We start from the raw sequence: 19,839 nt of genomic DNA on the forward strand, positions 1-19,839 counted from the left end.
TGGCCGGTAATGCAGGACGTGTTACGAAAAATCAGTGGCGCCGAAATAATTTACGATTTCCACTAGGACATTCGACTTTTTGTTAATTAATTACACACTAATATCTTACGCAGGTAATTATTAGATATACTAATTAAATTGTCACAGTTTACAAGTATTCTTTTATTGAATAGCCTTGACCTAGAACAACAAAATTGTGTGTTGACGAGTCGTACTGTATAAACACAAGTGGAGAAAGTTGATGTTTCTGTCAGTTTTTAACGTTTATTTCAATAAGTTTTCGTCACGCTCAAAGTATACGTGATTTTTTTCAATATTATTTAATATTAAGTGATTAATATGTAGTGTTAAATTACTCTAATGTGCATAAATATGGTGTAAATATCGATAAAACTTGATCGAAAAACGTTGACCCATTTTGGTAAAGGTTTTGGGATATATATTATTTTTTTGTGAAAAATGGGAATACGCTTTTCCACTGAGAATATTATGAAAAATGTGTCCGAATACGTAATTGGTAAGAAACGTAAGCACTGCGACTCAGAAGATGAGGAAGTAAACAAAATCATTGATATTGCTCTTCATACTCCAAAAAGGTTTGTTTATTGCTATTTGCATGTGATTACCTTGTTTACAAATCAGTTACAACCTTTTAATGCGGAATAATAATTAATTATTAGTGCACATAGTGCAGTGTATGTTCTAATGGCGTAATAAACATGCACCTACACTTGAGCTAGATTCCAATTAGATTAGGTTTATGTATTTAACTCTGAGTAATCCATTGTGAAATAAAATTTCAGAAACAAAACCAGTTGCATGAATTGTTATTGTTGTAAGTTCAAGGATTGGCTTGTGAAAGTTATTTTTAACTTGGAAAATGCATCTGTTAAATTAATTTGTAGGAAATAATTTCCAAATAAACTATATTTTGAACAAATAAACATCTATGTATGCTTTTTAAATATACACATTTAATTAGGTTAATATAACTGCACTCACCTATTTTCTACTTATTCTTTATTTGTAATAAAATTAATTAATGTCGCAAATTGAAGAGAAAACATGGTAATTTCAATTTTAATTAGTTATTCAGTAGTGGGTGTACAATAAATAAAGTTTATTATGTATATTTATTAATATGTGCTTTTTGTAAACAATTAATATTTATGTTTATTAATTTATTTAATTTAAAATGTATAAAAATTCCTTTTTTACGACAAAAATATTTAATTACCCATAACTAAATTATATTTTAATATTTAATTTGCCATATGTTTACTGTTAAAACAAGAAATTGAACTCTAAAGTCATTTTAATATTTAATTGAGGAATATTTAATAATTACCAATGTTTTTAATTTTGTCTGAGATTTTGTGTTGTTAAGTTCAATTAAAAACAAAATAAATTTAATATAAAGGATCAATAAGAATAAAAATTCAATTTATTTGATTAATTTAGCTAAAGTTGAATGTATATTTTGCCACAATAAAATTAATATTACATCAAAGTATTGTTAAATTTAATATTAAAGATTAATAAGCATAAAAATTCAGTTTACTTCATTAATTTAGCCAAAATGGAATGTATCTTTTGTCACAATAAAATTAATATTAAATAATCCTTTAATCTTTGTTAATATTTTTATTAGTGACTCATCTTACAATTACACAATGTTATATAATTATCAGTTTTAAAATTGTTCAGATAAAACATGTTTTGTCGACAATTTATCAATTATAATTTGGTGTCATTTTTTAAGGAAAAAGTTGACAACAACCGCAAATTACATATACCAAGCGTTGTTCCAAGAGGGCAAAAACTCCGACGTGACAGTATGCGCCCTCGGGGAGGAGTTCCATCTGCACAGGATATACCTGTGTCAGAGTCCTTACTTTGCCAGCATGTTTGGGGGGTCGTGGCTGGAAACGACGCAGAAATACATCCACATCGACGTTGTAGATCAATTAATCACTATAGATTGTAAGAACCACATTCTAGTCATTAGGGAAGTGAGGAAGAATAATTCGATCGTGGTTTTTAGCGCTCAAAGTTGTTTTGGGGTCCCTGTACAACTGCGAGATAACTTTGAACCCTATGGAAATCGTACCTATTTTGGCGACAGCCACCATGTTCCAGCTGGACGGACTGATAGAGAAATGCACTGAAGTCATGCTGGAGACTATAAATCCGAAGACTTCCCTCGATTATTACAACGCAGCTTGTCAATACGGGGACAAGAAGCTGCAGCAGGTCTGCTTTCAATGGTTCCTCGTCAATCTGATGCCGTATTACTTCAACCATCCGTTGTCTGAAATTAGAACGTTACCAATATCGTTGATGACGAAGCTTGTGGCTGATCCTGATCTCTACGTCATACAGACGGAGTACACCATTTACTTGATGCTCAAGTATTGGGTGTACATGTTGGAGAATGCGACGGAGCAGGAGCCGTGCATCAACCAAGTCAACGAGTTCTTCAGCAAAAGAAATGGTGAGAGAAAAATAAACCCTTATACAAATATTTTATTTTATTGTTATCTTTAGAGACAACATTTAACATCTAATATCTATATTCCAGAGAGTCGGCCTTTCTTGTTAACCACAGAGGGCAAAAAATACATCCCAGTATTCGAGGGCCTGAGGATCCAAAACTTGATATCCCACCAGCTCGACGTAGTGCTGATTTTGAAGGACAACATTCTCCCCAGGACGTGGTTAGACCCGGTAGTACTCCAACAATGGAAGAACGTCTTAAGGGTTAATCAAAACGACGACAAAGGGTACAATAGTTTTTTTCACGTTGGGTGAGATAAAGTAAGTTTGACGTTTTAGGCCGAGTGGAGTCCCCCAGGAAACCTTCCTGACGAGCAGCCTGAGGTGCGGCAGGGTGCTGCAGGTGAACGAGAGGCACGTGTGGAGGTGGACCGGCTTCCACTTCGGCGTCGACCTGCTCATGATCACCGACGGGCTCACGCTGTCGATAAAACGGAACCACCGTTCGGAGTTCGAGCAACTGCTCAGCTTCCAGACCGTCAGGCAAATTGCTATTAGGTACCACCCCTGTTATTTATTTATTAAAGCAAAACGTTACTAAATTTGCTGAATTTTCAGGGTGCGCGTGGTGAAACTGAACGAACAGAGACAGATCGTGTACTCCAAGCAGTCGGACATATTGGAGTTGACGTTGGCCAAGGGCGAGGAAATACAACTGATGACGTTCGACAAAGACTTGAAATATCCGATCATCATATCGGCGAATATTTTGTACACGTCGCCCGACACGCAAGAACCCACAGAGCAAGAGGAGACCCTAAGCATTACGTAGTGTTTTGTTAAGGCTTGGTGTTTTACGACGTGACGAACACTGTGGTGTTTTTTTATCATTTCCAATGGAAAAGAATGACGGTTTAGGTACACGTTATCGAAGAAGGGTTGTTGATTTTTCAACAGGTTTATGGCTATTGGATTTGGTTGCAGGGAGCAAAGTACGTGGTAGATAGTCAGAAATTATAAAACGAATATATTGTTATTTTTAATTTTTATATATGCACATACCTTTTAGAATATTAAACTATATACATATATATATATATATACATATTATATTGTCGTTATTAGTTATTTCTGTTGCAAATTTTATAACAATCTTAATGATATAAAAGAGCTACAGTTGTAAAACAAACATTTCTAGTCATGTTACATTAATGTATTGCAGCGATTTTGGCCGTTAATACTCAAAAAAATTTGCAACGAGCTTCGAGTTGTGGCGTTGATATTTTTATAGTCCCAATCAACAATATACATATTATATTAATTTTAGGACAATACTGATGAAACAATTCTATTAATCGTTACCTGTGATGTTAATTGAGGAAATGTTTACTTAAACATACTTCTACATATTTATGTTCTATCTGAATGTAAAACAATTATTTAAATCATTTTTAAACCGTATAATTAAGATAACTAAACTTGTTACATGTATATTTTTATAACTTTATAGTTTAGATTTACAATAAGTATTTAAAATCATACTTTAATATGTTATGGTTATATTATATTAGATAGTTTTGATCCACTATAAATTCCACATCAAAATATTAATAATACGCATTTAAATTGGACTGTGATATGTGAATTATGTTTGAAGAAACACCTAATGTCAATAATTGTATTATTTCAATAGTTTTACTTGATATAACTTATAGTGGATGGATTAGTTATTTATTTGTGCCATTAAAAATGTTACCAAAAGCAGCTACTTTATTTTCAGGCTTTTATTATTGTTAAATTTAGATTTTTGCTTTCTAAACTTACACAAACTGATACATTAATCAAAAACTAATATTGGAAATATGTTCAATTTATCGGGGGGTTATTAATTAATAATAGATATTTAAAAGTGCGCTTAACATATGTTATATATCGCTAGTCAGTAACGCTTCATGTTCATTTAAAATATACGTTTGTAATGATCTTTGTGCGTTTTAATTAAATATAGTAAAACATATGAAAATATATGGCAGTACCCATGTTTATTCTTATTTCTCTTGTCTACTTTCTATTTCAGGGGAGTGATGGCATCCACCACTACCCTATGTATAAAGTATAGTTAAAATTAGGTGGTGGGTCGTACCGCTTAATCGCGGGGAATCCCACACCTCACTGTCTGAAATGTAAATCCCATCTACAACGTTAGTACCTGGTACTAGCATCACTCATCATAACAATATTTTTATATTTTAAAAGGTTGCCATAGTAATGACCAGCACTGTAGATCTAGTGGGCCAAAAAACTATTTTGTTATTGTTAACAACAATTTTTGTTAGTGTTAATTCTTTGCCATTATTGTGTGTATTTACAGACCCATTTCAGAAAACATAAATAAAGTTTTAATTAAATATTAGACGCTGTGCGTCTTTATCATAGTACCGAAGTACTCGTTACCTAGGAAACAAAATTGGTTGAAATGTAAGTATAAAAAAAATTGAAAAGATTCTCTAGTTTTTTAAAGAATTTACATATATTAGAAATGGATTTAAAAAGGAGTAAGTACTTTAACAAAGCATAGCAAATACTGTTTAATAACTGTAATTAGTATCCAGCAATATTTATATGTTTTCTTATAAAAAATTAACATATTCCTTTATTTAAGCCCATTAATTAACTTAAATTCTAATTTTGACAATTATTTCCAGTTTGTTTCATTACTGGTAGTTATTATACAGTGGGGAAAGCGTTTGACCCGTCTGAATTTAGAAAGAGGCATCATGCGTGACAGTGACAGTAGAAGTCTGTCTCATAGTGGGGGCTTACTGTCTCTATTGTACATGATATCCCTTTCAGAATTCAGATGGATCAAACCCTTTTCCTACTGTAGATATAATTGTATTTGAAAATTATTAATCCATTTAGTTCCAATAGGAACTTTTTTATTAGTATAAACATATTTTGCAAAATTTTATTTTGATGTTCAGGTTTAATAAATTATTTAAATCCTAAAGTTATTTAAAATTGATCTGTTGCATTTATCATATATTACCTAAAGTGTTAAATAAAAAATATTAAAGGTACTAAAACGAAGGGATTAATTTATTGTTGTTCTAGGTAAGTAAAACCAATTGAATAAATATTCTCGAATTATATTTTTGATGCAATTTTAGCCGAAATCTTCACCCACAAAGAGCCGTTTATGCGTAGCTCAAGAGAAGACTGGGAACGACCGCAGCGTACGCACTTTCGCGAGCTTTTCAACGCCAGCCACGTTTCGCAAGCACTCCAGGGAACGTCTCCACAAAACCGCCCCTGCCTCATGAACTACAGCCTCCCAACCAAGAAACGATTCTACGACGTAAAAAAGAACCAGTCCCAACTGGACGATTATTTTTTTTGCCGACCATAAAAAGTAAATAAAGCAAACATTTTTGGGCACGCTGATCTTTCTATCCGTGGTGTGTTTATGACGTGTGTTGTCAAAAAGTGAATGGTCGCACGAACCCGTAAAAACGAATGGCGATTTAAATCGCAGGCGAAACGTGATGTCGCAAGATAAATTAAACAATGCCCTGGCATCGCTGCTCACGGCCCAATCGAGCGTGGAGCTGCACAAAATCCTGACCGACATACGAAAAGATGTCGAGTGGCCCAGAAACAAAGACAACATCACCCGCATACGTGAGAAAAAATCGTTGAAATACATTGTGGCAAGTTTGAATTCGCAGCAGAGGAACGTGCTGAACGTGTCCCTGAGCATTTTGGGCAACTGTCTCATGGACAGGGACTGTTCCAGGGATGCTGTAAGTATTTTATTCCCTCAATCCGGAGTTGGTCCGGATGTAAACATCAGTACGCTCCGCCCACGGACCAGTGGTAACCTAAATGTTGTTTCAGGTGGGCCACTACAACATTCTTATGCACATCAACCAGTTGCTGAAACGGTTCCCAAAGGATGACAGTATTATTGGCAGGATTTTCAGGATTATCGGCAACTTGTGCCAGCACAGGGACCAGTGGGCCAACATCATACTGGACCGAAAGCCCCAGATTGTTACTTATATTGTTAATTTTGTCACTAAAATTTCCAAGGATGAGTTGCCGGAGGGTGAGACGGTTTCTGAGGCCACATCGTTGATGGCAGTGCGATCTCTGAGGTAACTACACCACACACAACACTTACACAAATACAATACTTTACATTTTAGGTGTTTACTAAACAGCAGGACCATCATGACCCTTGTCAAGACCTTTGGAGTACTGAAAGCAGTAGGAGCTTTGTTCATTAAGTACTGCATCCAGTGGCAGGAGGACCGAAGCAGGGAAAACTTATTGCACTGCATAATCAGACTGTTGCAGGACTATTCCAGATATAAATATTACCATTCCATAAGCGAAATGAGGAATACAGAAAGGGGGGACGCACTGGTTTACTTAAGTAGCATTTTATTGTTGGCCCCCAAGCGGGTGGTCAAAATAGTGATGAACTTAATTCGAATATGTCAACTGAAGTCTGAATTGCCAGTCCCCGAAATATTCGACACGTTCCTCGACTTACTGCAAAGACATTCCATTGTTGAAGGTTTGTAATTGTTACTAAACAAAGTTATGTTGTTGTGGTGTTAACACTTGTGCCCATTTCAGAGTTGAACGGTGAATGTGTGGAATACTTGCAGTGCCTGTGCTACCTGCTGGAGCACCCCGCAAACCGCACCACAGAACGATGCGGCAAATGCATTCCGTTACTAATAAGGTGTCTCAAGGAATTCAAGGACCTTTCCATCACCTCTGTAAGTAACACCTTCACATTAAATTCATTAATTTAATAATTAATTTCAGCTGGAGTGTTGCATCCTGCTGATCGGCTCCCTGAACAAGTACAAATTCGATGAGAGGCTCATACAGGAACAAATTAAGGCCAACGTGCTGAACGTACTGACGGATAAGCTGTGTTGGTTGGTGGGTAGGTCGCCACTCAATACTGACCACAGAAACCAAAGTAAACGGCTTAAAATATACTTGAACAATATATTTCCTTCGAAGAGGGTCAACACATTGGCCTATGAGGAAATGCTGGAGCCTAGGTCAACTTATTCTGACGACGACATTGATTTCGTGTCAAAGTTTGACAGGTGCCCCAGCCCTCCTAGTCCTTGTTCCAGTTCAGCCTCGGACATAAATTATGCCTGTTCTTGGCCCTCTAGCAGTCCTAGTTCTGTGAATCGTAAGTTAATTAAGTTATTAATTAATTTAAGCTAATAATGATTGACTTTTTTAGACTTGTCAGATTCTGATTCGGATGATTATTCCCCAGTTTGTAGTGAGATGGAAATGTCTGACGTGGAAATTGAAAGTCGTAAAGGTGAAGAAGGAGAACGGTCGCCTGACGATGTTGACAAGGCTTCGGAAATGTCGGATCGTGACGAGAAAGCCACCACTTCTTGTGGTAATACTTGTTGAGTTATAACTGATCGACAATATATGATAAAACACCTAAAACGGTAAACTAATAGGAAAAATTGGCGAAAAATTTGTTTTGTGACGTTTTTACATTCATAATATCACAGTAAACCTTCTATTTTCACTACTTTTTTCAGTAGAAACATTGTTTATTTGTTAAACCATAACCCCACTTTTTTTATTTTGATTTTTTAAAATAACATAAACACTTAAAACGGTAAACTAATAGTAAAAATTGACGAGAAATTTGTTTTGTGACGTTTTTACATTCATAATATTGCAGTAAACCTTTTATTTTCATTAGAAAGAATATTTATTTATTTGGACATAACCTCATTTGTATGTTGACATTTTCAAAATAACAAATTCTTCCTGAAAACTAATACTATTTTGTGTGTTTGTTCAATAGATATTACTGTGCCATTTTCCAATTATTTCCTCCAACTAATGTTGCTATTTTAAGGAGTTTTATGATATATTATTTATTATTAAGTGACCATGTAAGTTAATTAAATTATTCATTTAAGGCATTGTCATATCAGAGTCCTTGGACAAAAGCAAGATGACCAACTTGAAGATAAGACTGTTTACAGAAATCAGCAAACTGATTAAAATATACGCCGAAGCCGCCACGCCAATACCCCAGTTGGCCTCCGAGGAGTTGTTGATGGTGTTGCTCAAGTGCTCCGGCCATTTCCAGTGGCAGCACAACACCAACGTCAATACGGTGGACATAATCTGCAAAATAATTAGGTAAGTAACACCTTAATACTTAAAAATTAGATGCTAAATTGATTTAATTCCAGTTGCCATGAATACCTAATAGGTCTGATGACCACCAACTTTATCGAGACAATACAACAGTTGACCAAACGCAGACACGGCTCGCGCTGCATGAAATGCGGCGACCAGTCGATGGCGGCACGCAAGCTGTTGGCGGCGTTCACCGCGGTGGCCGAGTCGGGCATCGGCAAGGGGGACATAGCCCATCAGATGCTGCGTGGTGATCCGGCACTTCGGAAGCAACTTGTGCTGGTACTGCCCTACATAATCAAGTAACTAAACTCCACTGCCAAAGTGAATTCACTCATTAATTGATCATTTTTGTTCTCAGGAATCGTGCAATACTCTCCAAACTGCTCCTGAACTGCGGCGGATTGAATATTTTGCTTAAAATGTTGCTGAACGAGGAGGAGAAGGGCAAAAGCATTAAAGTGATATGTACCTTAGCCAGTAATAAACTGTTAATAACGAATCCCAAAAATTCGTTCCCCAATCGGGACTTCAAGTTATTCGATGTGGACCAGTACAAAGAGCCGGACTGCAAGAACCCCGTGATCTTAAGACTGGAGGATGGAAGCCACATCAAGGCTGATAGGGAATTTTTGAGCGAACATTCCGACTTTTTCGGCAGGATGTTCAACGGCTACTTCAAAGAGTCTTTGGAGGATGAAATTGTGCTGCAGGAAGTGAAGATTAGGCCGTTGAAATGTCTGTTGCATTTAATGCAGACTTTTAAGAAGGATAGACATGTAGATATTGACTTGGATTTAGACACATTGTTAGAAGTAATTGTTTTATGTGATAGATTTCTAATGACTGATTTAGGTTTATCCTTGTCAGAGAGTGTAGGCAGGAATAAGCTTACCAGCGTGACCGTTCCTCAAATTTATCGATGGTCTTTGGAGTCTGGCACGAATATTTTGAGAGTCGAATGTATAGCCTATGCACTAGTTGCTAGTTTATCTGAAGAAAACAGACTGAATATGTTTGAAACGCTTTTAGAATTAGGACGAACCGAGGAGATTTTGGATGACATCCAAAAATTATTAACTAGGTTTCTTACAATTAGTGGATTTGATGGTGATGATAAATTTTTGAGGGTACATCTAAAACGGATGAAGGATCACCTCATAAAGAATTATTAAATGTTTTATTTTAAACATATCACAAAGTCATTGAATTATTAATTTTGAATGTGTAAATTTTCAATTGATTATTGTTCCCCCTGAGATTAATTTATTGTTTCATTTGAAACTAACAACCTTTAAAAGTTTGTTGTTGACTATATAAAATTTGTATTAAAATTTAAATAAAGAATACAAAATGAATGGTTGAATTTTTTACTTTTACTAACCTTTCCTTAATACTTTAAATATACCACACCATAGAGTCCTGCCTATATTTGAAAATAATGAAGAAGTGAAAGAAGAAAATAAAAAAATCTTTTGATGTTACTATTGACATATTAATGAGACTGTTGAGTCAAAGCCTAAAAGGTAATACAAACCTTGTAACTTGTAACTTCAATCATTTAATTTGATGCATGTTTGGTGAGAAGACATTACAGTAAGTGATAAAAAATGTCCTCTAGTGCTTAAATCTAAGAGTGTCAGAAGAATAAGATAACATTCGTGTGTTTTGTCTCTATAAAACAATAATTTCATACTTCTACAACAATAATTTGTTCTTTAAACAAAAGATTGGCAACTCCTCTTGGTGGTCATTAAAGTTACACAAGAATATGCTGCTTTCATAATCTAAAAATTCAAAAAATCATACAATAATAAATAAAATAAATTATTAGCATTAATACCGTTAAAGATGTGCCGTTGGTCATGTCATAAAATGGACCCACCGTCAAGGTAAAGGGTTTCTGCCCTCTCATCATCATCAGCAGGAGTGACTTCCTGATAGAAACCCCTTGCTCGTACCAATTGTGTTCGTAAATTGCATCAGTGACGCCCATGCTCTAAAATAATCCATCACAAGTTACTTTTATTAAGAAATTAAAGGTAAAGGTAACCTGTTCCTTGATTTCATTGGCATACCAAGAGAATGAGAAAATTTGCAGGACCATCTGTCCGAGGTAAATTATCAAAAAAATTAAGTTCATTAGATTTAAATCCGCCTGAAATATTGTCATGTAATTGTGTTGCCTTATTATTAGTACTACAGTACTTACTGTGATTAGTTGGAAAAACAAAGAGGCGACCTGGATCGAATACAAAGAGAAGTCCGCCAGTAAAATTAAGTTAACGTCTTTATTAAACTGCTTTGAATACCTAAAACAACCTAATGTTTGTCTTGTGTTTTGTTTAATAATTTGTGCCCTTACGCATCGATTGTTTGATGATCGGTGATCAAAGAGCGCAACTTAGTTGCAACTTCGACTTCAGGCTTGTGCATTGAGGAGTCCAACGTCTTTATCCTGTGCTGCAATATCTTCAACTGCCCACATATAAATATCATGGAGGTCAGGTAGAAAATAGTGGTGGCGCAGTTATAAATGCCACCAATGCAACCAGCAATCAAATGTAAGGTAAAAGCGGAGACATAATGTTCGTCACTATTGAACGGCAACCAAGTCATGTATGGCAAAGGCTTCTTGAACAGGGTAACGTTAGGGAACGTCTGATGTTTCTCCATGTCCAAATACAGGAGGTATTTGGTCAGGAAGAGACAAGAAACCGACGTCGATGTATGAATGGTAACAACTTTGCTGATAAAAAACGTAACGTTCTGGAACTTGACATAAATGTGCTTCGCCTCTTCGTCAAATGATTTCTTCAGTTCGTCCTCCTTTTTCAATATAAACCTGAATAGTTCTTTGATGGTTCCAGTCTGGCAGAGGGCGATTTTGATCGTCATGATGCTGCACAAGATCAAAATGCTGAGGCACTCCACCACCATGTCCATGGAGTAGTTCCATATTATGGCAATCTCTATGACCATGCTCAGCACAAACACATAAAAGTAACATTGGAATATTACTGAGTACTTGTCATACAGGATTTGCAGTGATTTTTTCTTTAATGGTAAACGCCAAATACCTGAAAGCATCATGAGCGCCTTCACCATTTTCAAGAAGTTTATGTCTTCGTCCATCTCGAAATAAAAACTTTATAGGTTTATAGGAATTGTGTCTTTACAATTTGCTGAATATTTGCCTTAATAATTATTAAATTAGCTATTCTCTTTTGAAAATACCATAATAATAAGGTGCTCTAATTATTTAATTATATTTTAATTTGCATTTAAAGTAATTAATTTCTCTCATCTCATACTAAAATATTAAAATCAGTACTTAATAATGTTACTGTAATTAAGTAATTATACCATTGGAGTTTCATTCTAATTATGAAAATGTGCATTATATTTATAATTATTAATTCTCTAATTAGAGATTGTCGTTTTGAATTTTTATGGTAATTTATTCCTTCCAATTTCACAAAGTAGTAATTTATCACACTAAAATTTTAAATTCAGTACTGATATATTAACTAAAAAATAAAAAGGAATTATTAATTAATTATCAAACTTATATTCAATATTATGATAAATAATTTAGTAATATATAGAATAAAAATATGAATTTTAGGATTATTTTCTCTATTGTGAAATTTTTTAATTATATATATATTATAATTTAATTGTTAGTTACGTAGTATAATAAAAAATATTTTCTATAATATTTATTCAAGTTAACAGAAACTATAATTCACTAATATAACAAGAACAGTGAATTTTGTGATGTCCCTATTTAACAACAGTGTTACAATAATAATGAACTGATAATAACCAATATGAAAAATATCATTTCACTCTCTCTTGCTGGTCATCAAAGTTACATATGAATATGATGCTTTCATTATCTGAAAAATTAATAAAAATTACATATTACAACAAAATAGAAAAATAACCACCGTTATGGGAGTATTGTTGGACATAGTAGAAAAAGGACCAACAGTTAACGTTAGAGGTTTCTGTGCCCTCGTCATCATCAGCATAAGAGTTTTCTGGATGGAAAGTGATTGTTCATGCCAATTGTGTTCACAAATCGCATCTGCAACGCCTAGACTCTAAAAGAATACATATTATATCATAGTTTTATTTTTAAAAAGAGGGTTTACTTGTTCTTTAATTTCGTTGGCGAACCAAGCAGAGGAAAAAATTTGCAAAGACGTCAATCCAAAATAAGTTGTTAGGAAAACCAAATTCAACAAGCTTAGCTTCAACTAAAAATTACATTCTAACTAAATTATCGTAGTTTTACTTGTAGTTTTACCGTAACTAGCTGAAAAAATATTGATGCCACCTGTACTGAGTTTAAAGTGAAGTCCACCAGTAAAATTAAATTAATGTCGTTGTTAAACTGTTCAGTATATCTAAAACAATCAAATTGTTTGTGTATGTTCATTAATGGTTTGAATTCTCACTCAATGATGGTCTGGTGATCAACGATTAAGGAGTTTAGCACAGTCTTAATAACAAGTTCAGGTTGATGCATTGATGTGCCCATGGTTTTAATCCTGTGCTGCAATATCCTCAGCCTACAGCATATAAAAATCATGCATGTTAAGTAAAAGATGGCAGTAACGGAATTAAAAACGGTGCCTATAAAAGCTGCAATTGAATGCAGGCTGAAAGCAGAAATGTAATGGTCATCACTGTTGAACGGTAACCAAGTTATGTAGGGCAAAGGCTTCTTCCTGTACATTGTAACGTTGGGATACGTTTGGTGCCTCTCCATGTTCCAATACAGGAGGAATTTCGTCATAAGTAGAAATGTACCAACTGTTGCGGTGGAGCTAGTGATGAGTTTAGTCATAAAGTAGGCCACATTCTGGTGCTCGATGCAAATCCGCTTCGACTCTTCGTCGGTGGACCTCTTCAGTTCATCCTCTTTCGCCAATATGTACCTCAGTAGTCGTTTGATGCTCTCAGTCTGGCATACGACGGTTTTCATAGACACGATGCTGCACAGGATGGAGATGCTGAGGCACTCCACCACCGTGTCTATGGAGTACTTCCACACCACCCCAACAGCTATAGCCATGCTCAGTACGAAAGCGTAGAAGTATAACTGGAAAAGTATGGAGTACTTGTCGTAAAACGACTGAAGTGATTTGGTCTTTAAAGGTAGGCGCCAAATGCCCGAAAGTATCATGAGCTTCTTTAGCAGCTTCAAGAAGTTGATTTCTTCCTCCATGTTCAAACGGAAACTGTTGCCAATTAGTTATTTTGCCTTTTATATTACTTTAAACATGACGTGTCTTCATAGTTTATTCAGCATGTTTGTATGAATTAAGAATTCTCTTTTTGAGAGGCGACAATGTTGACGCAGTTATATAATTATACCTGGTGCAGTACATTTAATTGAGGCTGAATGTAATTTGTGTTATAATAAAATATGAAGGCAAATTAATGACATGCTCTTTTTACAAATCACACTAAAATATTCAACTCATTATTTAATTATACATTATAAAATTGTTTTATAATATTAAATAAGAAATAATTAATTAATTGACATAATTATTATTGATAGATACTATTAACAATCTACAGTAAATTTATTTAATTTAATTTAAAAATCAGGACAAAATCATCTAATTAAATAAATAAAATTATCGTATTTTATTTAAATTTAATTTGTCTCAGTAATATTCAACGAATTGGATTATAAAATGTTCCTACAAAACATAATTTAATTAATTTACCCATTGATTTTTCGGGGATTGAAATAACGTTTTAAATCATTTATTTCAGCAAATATGAATAAACAACAAATAAACAAATAAAATTATTCTAAGTACATTCCTGTATAACGCAATCTTTTGGGAATTTTAAATATAACATCGTCTTGATGATGTCTTTTCCTTGTGGTGTCTAGGCTACCTGGTGTTGAAACTTTTATTGTTATTTTATCACTAGCTGGTGCTTTGGTTTTATTACTAGCTGGTGTTGCTGTTTTATCTTTAGGTGGTGTTGTAGTTTTATCATTAGTTTTGATCTTCAGAGCCTCCAAGAACTGGATAACACAGTTATATTTGGCAATCTCTCCAGACTGCAACACCTTCCTTATCTTTGTTGATCTGAAAATTATTGAGATAAACAGAGTGGACTTAAAATTGTCAGCACATACAATGCTCGTTTGTCATCTGCTTTTAAAGATTTGACGAAATGTATCAACACGGAGAGGAATGAAATGTTCTTCTTGTCTTTAATGGACCACTGGACACCGAGGAACATAAATCTACGTCCGAAATTGGCCAACTTTGGGCTATTAAATCGTTGAGCCAACGACTAAAATAAAAATAGTTAACAACACAATAATATTTTACGTTTCATCTAGTACCAAAAGGAATTGACATGCCTCATTATTTTTGTCATAACATCCCTCTTTAGTTATAATATTTAAGTAGATCATTTTTAGGGTCTCAAGAATTGTTAATGAGTCAGGGTCGATTTCCTTTAATTTAATCATACAATCTTCTAAAGTTACTCCAAATTCATCATAGCACTAAAAAATAATGTGTAAGACAAAAGCCAGATATTAATTTATTTATTTACTTCGTTATAATATTGATACACTTTTGTGATGTGTTTAATGTTTATTCCATCCAGGAGTATTAGCTCACAAATGAGTTTAACTATGTCCTGGCGTTCCACCAGAGGTACTGAAATCAATTAGGCAAAAGTAAGATACGATAAATAATTAAATGAAGCTTACAATTAATGTTTTCTACAGCTTTAGTGAAGAACTGCATATAATCCTCTTCTCTGTGGATTTTGAGGCACAAGGTATCTGACAAATTGTGCCTTTCATGGAAGTCACACCATTCAAGAATAAATTTCTTGCACAGCTCAGATAAATATACAAAAACCTACAAATACATGGGCGTAATCAACTTAATATAACAATGTTTATTAACATACTTCTGTGGCAATGTCTGCGTAATTGGGGTTCAACAAAACTTCAAAACATTTCGTCATATACTCCTCACACATTATTGATAAGTTCTGTATCTTAGTTAATTGGCTCAGCGTTTGACTTTCAAGTTCCTCTTTCAGATTGTGTAATTTCCAAATGAGGTACCACTTACAAGTCATGAGGGTTGCTTGTGGAACCTAAGGGCGTACAATCCAATGGGGAATCATAAAATTAATAGGGTACTTACCTGCATTGCTCTGGGGCTGGAAATAATCTCCCAAGGTACTAGTTCAGTCAAGTCAAACTTGGACAAAATGATTCCCAACTTTAGGGCCACTATTGGCAAAGAGTTTGAGCTGTTTTCCTACAAATTTATCAACTATTTTAGTCGATTAATGCTTAAAAATTATCCACCTACCTCTAAATATTTGTCAACATATATTTTAAACAAATTATTCATGTGATTTTTGGTTCTATTTTTCAAAGCATTAGTCTGGGTTAAAAAGTACAAGGTTTCAATTATTTTAACGAGTACTTCTTCATCATCATATAATTGATAAAGTTTACATACTTCATCCAAAATACAAATGTATATCTATAAAAGTGTTACTTAAGAAAACGATTTTAAGTTAAACATTTAGTTGCTTACGCTGTATAAAATTTCGGGGGTATATAGTAACATTGCTATGTCCAACAGATTAATTATCGTGGAGGGATACTCTTCAAACGTTAACAGGAGTTGCACCATTTTGGGGATAAAAACATTGGCTATCAGGACTTGAACCGACGCATCAGCTTCGTTCCCTAGAGAATATATTAATTAATTAATACTCTAAGAAGCTTTAATAATTACCAATTTTAGAACATTGTCTAGGGTAAATAGTTTGGCCCTTCAACGTCTGATATATGCTGCTGTGTGCCATTTTAATTAAGGTTCCCCGCATGGTCACATTAATGTTTTGATTCAGAAGAAGCTTCACGTAAAGTTCCCAGTCCTGTAACGTATCTGCGGCGTCGTACGTAGCCTCAATTAGCAAAGGAATGTGTAACTAAAATTAAAAATGAATCAACTAGTAAATAAAATATATTATATAGGTTTGTTTTACTTTTATATTGTTTGCCAACTTAGCCAATTTCGTTATTAATTCGCCACCTTCCTCTTGAAGAAGTCGGATGAGGAACTTGCCGGCAGCCTCGGCCAATGGGAAATAGTCGTAGAAAATAAATGCGGCCATACAAGTGAGTGCTTCCCTACATTTTTCAGGTCCCAAGGGAAATTTGCTTTAAAATAATTAATCCAGATAACAAAGCATATTTTATTTGCTTCAACAAGTCATATAATATTAATAATTTAGTAAATTTTTACTTCAAATCACACAAAACAACAGATTGTTTTTACCAGATGTCAGAATGTGAAGAAATTATCTTTATCTTAACATAAGTATTTATTGTTCAGTTGTCTTTGGGTCAAAATGCCATACTTACCGTTCACAAGCATAATCAATTAATTTGACCGCCTCCACAGACAAATCCATATCAATGTCGGTGAATCTCTCACAAACGTGTTCAGCAATACCATTGAAAAAATCAACGGCACTTCCCCTCTCGTTATTCTCTAACACATATTTGCAAGTCTCCAACACAGTCCTGCGCACTTCGACGTTCTAAAAAATATTTAATTTAATACACGTTGGAGTTCCTTATAAAATAAGTACCTCAGATTTAAAAAGCCTCATATACTTAGCCACGTAATTGATGAATTCATGGGGAAGGTACTTGAACCAATACCTGAATTGAGTCGCATTCTCCATTCTCACTGGGTCCCAGTTTTTTAATCTCAGGAGGCTTAAAATTAATTTATTGTTATAGACTTTTTCAACTGTAACAAATACATACCAATTTTTGTGTATTATAAATTTTAAACAGCGAATAAACCCGATAATAGTTTGATGGCGTGCTGCCCTTTGTTTGCTCAAAATCCAAGCATATTGGGTTAACAATTTCATACCTACAAAACATTTGGTTTTAAATATTTTAATACTTGTGGGGGTTAATAACTAACTTAAAATAACACCGGTAACTTTCAAGGCGTGCATTTGATGGAAGGACATCTTTTGCAGCATGTGAAGTGTGTGAGTGGAAAAGTTATCCTCGTACAATAAATTTTCCTCGTAAGCTCTGTGGATGAACTTGTGAAAGAATCGGTCTATGGACGCCATCACTGGTACCATAGTTTTGAGTTTGTAGTCGAAAATTAAATGCTTTCTCAGCTGTAACAAAATTATTTATTACTGATTAAACCTTCAAAAGGATGTGTAGGTAAACTTACGTCCTTTTTGGTGTTAGAAATTTCATTAAGGATTGGCTTGACGTCCATTTCATTGTAAATGTAGAGCTCCTGAACGTCCACCTCTTGGGTACCAGTAAGGTCGACGAAGAACTGCAGCACATGGCAAATAGCTGATTTTGGGTTCGTTTTGTACATCTCTATTAAGTTGTCAATTAAAGACTAAAACAGAATTAATTAATAAATTTATTTTAAAGCTTTGTTGCCGTACGTTCATCTCCTCCGGCTTAACAAGGATGCAGTGGTAGATGGAGCCATCCCTAATCGGTTTTATGTTCTTCCGCAAATTCTTAATTTTTATAAAGGAGTCTTCGGTATCTGAAATAATAACAGTGAATATAAAAATCATGTTTTGTGTAAGATGAGGATTTACACAATTTTTGTATAGATACTGTACATTTTGTAGTTTGTAGATGAAGTCAAAGATTATAATTTCAGCCTCTCTCATTTTTTCTCCAATTTACATAAAACAGAATATTTTTTACCAGATAATAGAATGGGAAGAAATGATTTTTATTTATGTATTTTTTTGTTCAGTTTTTACTTCAAATTACACAGAACAACAGAATAATGTTTTTACCACATATTAGAGTGTAAAGAAATGATCTTTATCTTTAAATAAGTATTTTTTACGAGTTACGTTGTCTTTTTTAAACAAAGAATATTTTTTGTGCTTTGATAAGTCATTTATTAATAATAATTCAGTAAATTTTTACTTCAAATTACACAGAACAACACAATAATGTTTTTACCAGATATTAGAGTGTGAAGAAATCTTTGTCTTTATATAAGTATTCTTTTATCAGTTATGTTGTCTCTTTTAAACAAAGAATATTCTTTGTGCTTTTTAAACAATTGTGTTGTTTTTTCACCTGATATTTGACCTGATCCATCACTTTCTTCTCCGCTGGTATAAATCGATGATTCCGTTGGAGTAGGACTCGTAGGACGTCTTGGAACAGGAGTGCTGGTCAACTTTCCCACTTCCAAAGGTGTTAGATGCGGCAAATCACTCAAATCTGACTCTGGGGACGCCATTGTGTTTTAACACCAGATCCTACGAAGAAAACGACAATGAATCAATTTTAAATTAAATCACCGTTAAAAATGGCCTCCATTATTTTATTCACAATTCATAGATAAATTAGGGATTCCTCCGTGGTGTGAATTAAGTAATCGCCAAACATACCTAAGTATATAATTAAATGTTATAAATAATAATTAATATATAAATTAATGAATAAATTTGTGCAGATATCGGGGTGCAACAATTTTAAAAAAATTAAGTAATAGAATTGCACTGTTACATACAGTTGGGTTATCTATGATTGCAATTTAGGTGCAATTGCTCATGCGCTTGCGCTTGTGTCCAAATTAACCTGGGATTAAACCTGCCCCATATACATAGAAGATCTTAATAATTTTTTTATTTAGGGTACATATATATTTTATTAATATCTACGTTTAATTAATATTCAGTTTTAACTTATTAATAATAGTAATCAATCGCAAGTTAAACACTATCTTCAATTAAACATATAGTAGTGGACATTAGTGTGGAAACTTTTTAAAATGTTCCACAATTTATTTATTTAATGTGTTCTGTTAAAATAATATTAATTTACTATTGTTGTTTTATAATGTATTATAAGAACTACTATATTCTTATTCTATAAAATGTTACACATATTTTTCTGAATTGAGCTGGGCATAAATAAAGCAATATTATTTTTTAAAGTGATTTTTAATGATTAAATGTGTGTTATTTAATTTAACAAATAACACTTGGTATAATAATATCTTCGTCTGGAGTTTGGGA

General features: G+C 33.9%; 5 protein-coding genes across 7 annotated transcripts; 2 read left to right on the plus strand and 3 right to left on the minus strand.

The window, feature by feature from the left end:
* The first annotated feature begins 31 nt into the window (after positions 1 to 31).
* On the plus strand, positions 32 to 4,480 carry LOC109600555 (protein germ cell-less). Of its 2 annotated transcripts, none has more exons than XM_020016718.2 (6): positions 32 to 113; positions 1,763 to 1,983; positions 2,045 to 2,494; positions 2,582 to 2,783; positions 2,836 to 3,054; positions 3,115 to 4,480. In XM_020016718.2, exons 2-6 carry the CDS (start codon positions 1,905 to 1,907, stop codon positions 3,326 to 3,328), a joined length of 1,164 nt encoding a protein of 387 aa, XP_019872277.1. In that variant the 5' UTR covers positions 32 to 113; positions 1,763 to 1,904; the 3' UTR covers positions 3,329 to 4,480. The 2 variants fall into 2 exon arrangements, with proteins under 2 accessions (XP_019872277.1, XP_019872276.1); XM_020016717.2 differs by lacking the exon at positions 32 to 113 and adding an exon at positions 239 to 596.
* Positions 4,481 to 4,827: 347 nt separating this feature from the next.
* On the plus strand, positions 4,828 to 10,067 carry LOC109600541 (uncharacterized). 2 transcript variants are annotated; one of them, XM_020016701.2, is made up of 10 exons: positions 4,828 to 4,974; positions 5,667 to 6,299; positions 6,394 to 6,653; positions 6,705 to 7,078; positions 7,141 to 7,286; positions 7,336 to 7,720; positions 7,775 to 7,942; positions 8,484 to 8,709; positions 8,763 to 9,011; positions 9,071 to 10,067. In XM_020016701.2, the coding sequence occupies exons 2-10, from the start codon at positions 6,042 to 6,044 to the stop codon at positions 9,882 to 9,884; spliced, it is 2,880 nt and encodes a 959-aa protein (XP_019872260.2). In that variant the 5' UTR covers positions 4,828 to 4,974; positions 5,667 to 6,041; the 3' UTR covers positions 9,885 to 10,067. The 2 variants fall into 2 exon arrangements, with proteins under 2 accessions (XP_019872260.2, XP_049818547.1); XM_049962590.1 differs by having other exon boundaries at positions 4,960 to 5,051.
* An 8-nt stretch (positions 10,068 to 10,075) lies between these two features.
* Positions 10,076 to 11,844, minus strand: LOC109600540 (odorant receptor 4-like). The gene is made up of 5 exons (XM_020016699.2): positions 11,075 to 11,844; positions 10,922 to 11,021; positions 10,763 to 10,867; positions 10,553 to 10,708; positions 10,076 to 10,496 (listed from the first exon to the last, which is right to left on the minus strand). Exons 1-5 carry the CDS (start codon positions 11,842 to 11,844, stop codon positions 10,428 to 10,430), a joined length of 1,200 nt encoding a protein of 399 aa, XP_019872258.2. The 3' UTR covers positions 10,076 to 10,427.
* A 579-nt stretch (positions 11,845 to 12,423) lies between these two features.
* On the minus strand, positions 12,424 to 13,921 carry LOC109600539 (putative odorant receptor 85d). Its single transcript, XM_049962593.1, has 5 exons — positions 13,176 to 13,921; positions 13,025 to 13,124; positions 12,870 to 12,974; positions 12,663 to 12,818; positions 12,424 to 12,611 (listed from the first exon to the last, which is right to left on the minus strand). Exons 1-5 carry the CDS (start codon positions 13,904 to 13,906, stop codon positions 12,558 to 12,560), a joined length of 1,146 nt encoding a protein of 381 aa, XP_049818550.1. The 5' UTR covers positions 13,907 to 13,921; the 3' UTR covers positions 12,424 to 12,557.
* A 562-nt stretch (positions 13,922 to 14,483) lies between these two features.
* Positions 14,484 to 19,281, minus strand: LOC109600549 (uncharacterized). Its single transcript, XM_049962589.1, has 19 exons — positions 19,210 to 19,281; positions 18,893 to 19,077; positions 18,232 to 18,338; positions 18,003 to 18,182; positions 17,736 to 17,943; positions 17,570 to 17,681; positions 17,389 to 17,518; positions 17,159 to 17,337; positions 16,780 to 16,954; positions 16,527 to 16,722; positions 16,323 to 16,477; positions 16,092 to 16,268; positions 15,921 to 16,037; positions 15,679 to 15,870; positions 15,473 to 15,626; positions 15,313 to 15,419; positions 15,098 to 15,262; positions 14,885 to 15,045; positions 14,484 to 14,834 (listed from the first exon to the last, which is right to left on the minus strand). Exons 2-19 carry the CDS (start codon positions 19,056 to 19,058, stop codon positions 14,543 to 14,545), a joined length of 2,973 nt encoding a protein of 990 aa, XP_049818546.1. The 5' UTR covers positions 19,059 to 19,077; positions 19,210 to 19,281; the 3' UTR covers positions 14,484 to 14,542.
* Between the last annotated feature and the right edge of the window lie 558 nt (positions 19,282 to 19,839).

Source organism: Aethina tumida, chromosome 2, assembly GCF_024364675.1.
Source record: "Aethina tumida isolate Nest 87 chromosome 2, icAetTumi1.1, whole genome shotgun sequence".
In the NCBI taxonomy this organism is placed as follows: domain Eukaryota; kingdom Metazoa; phylum Arthropoda; class Insecta; order Coleoptera; family Nitidulidae; genus Aethina; species Aethina tumida.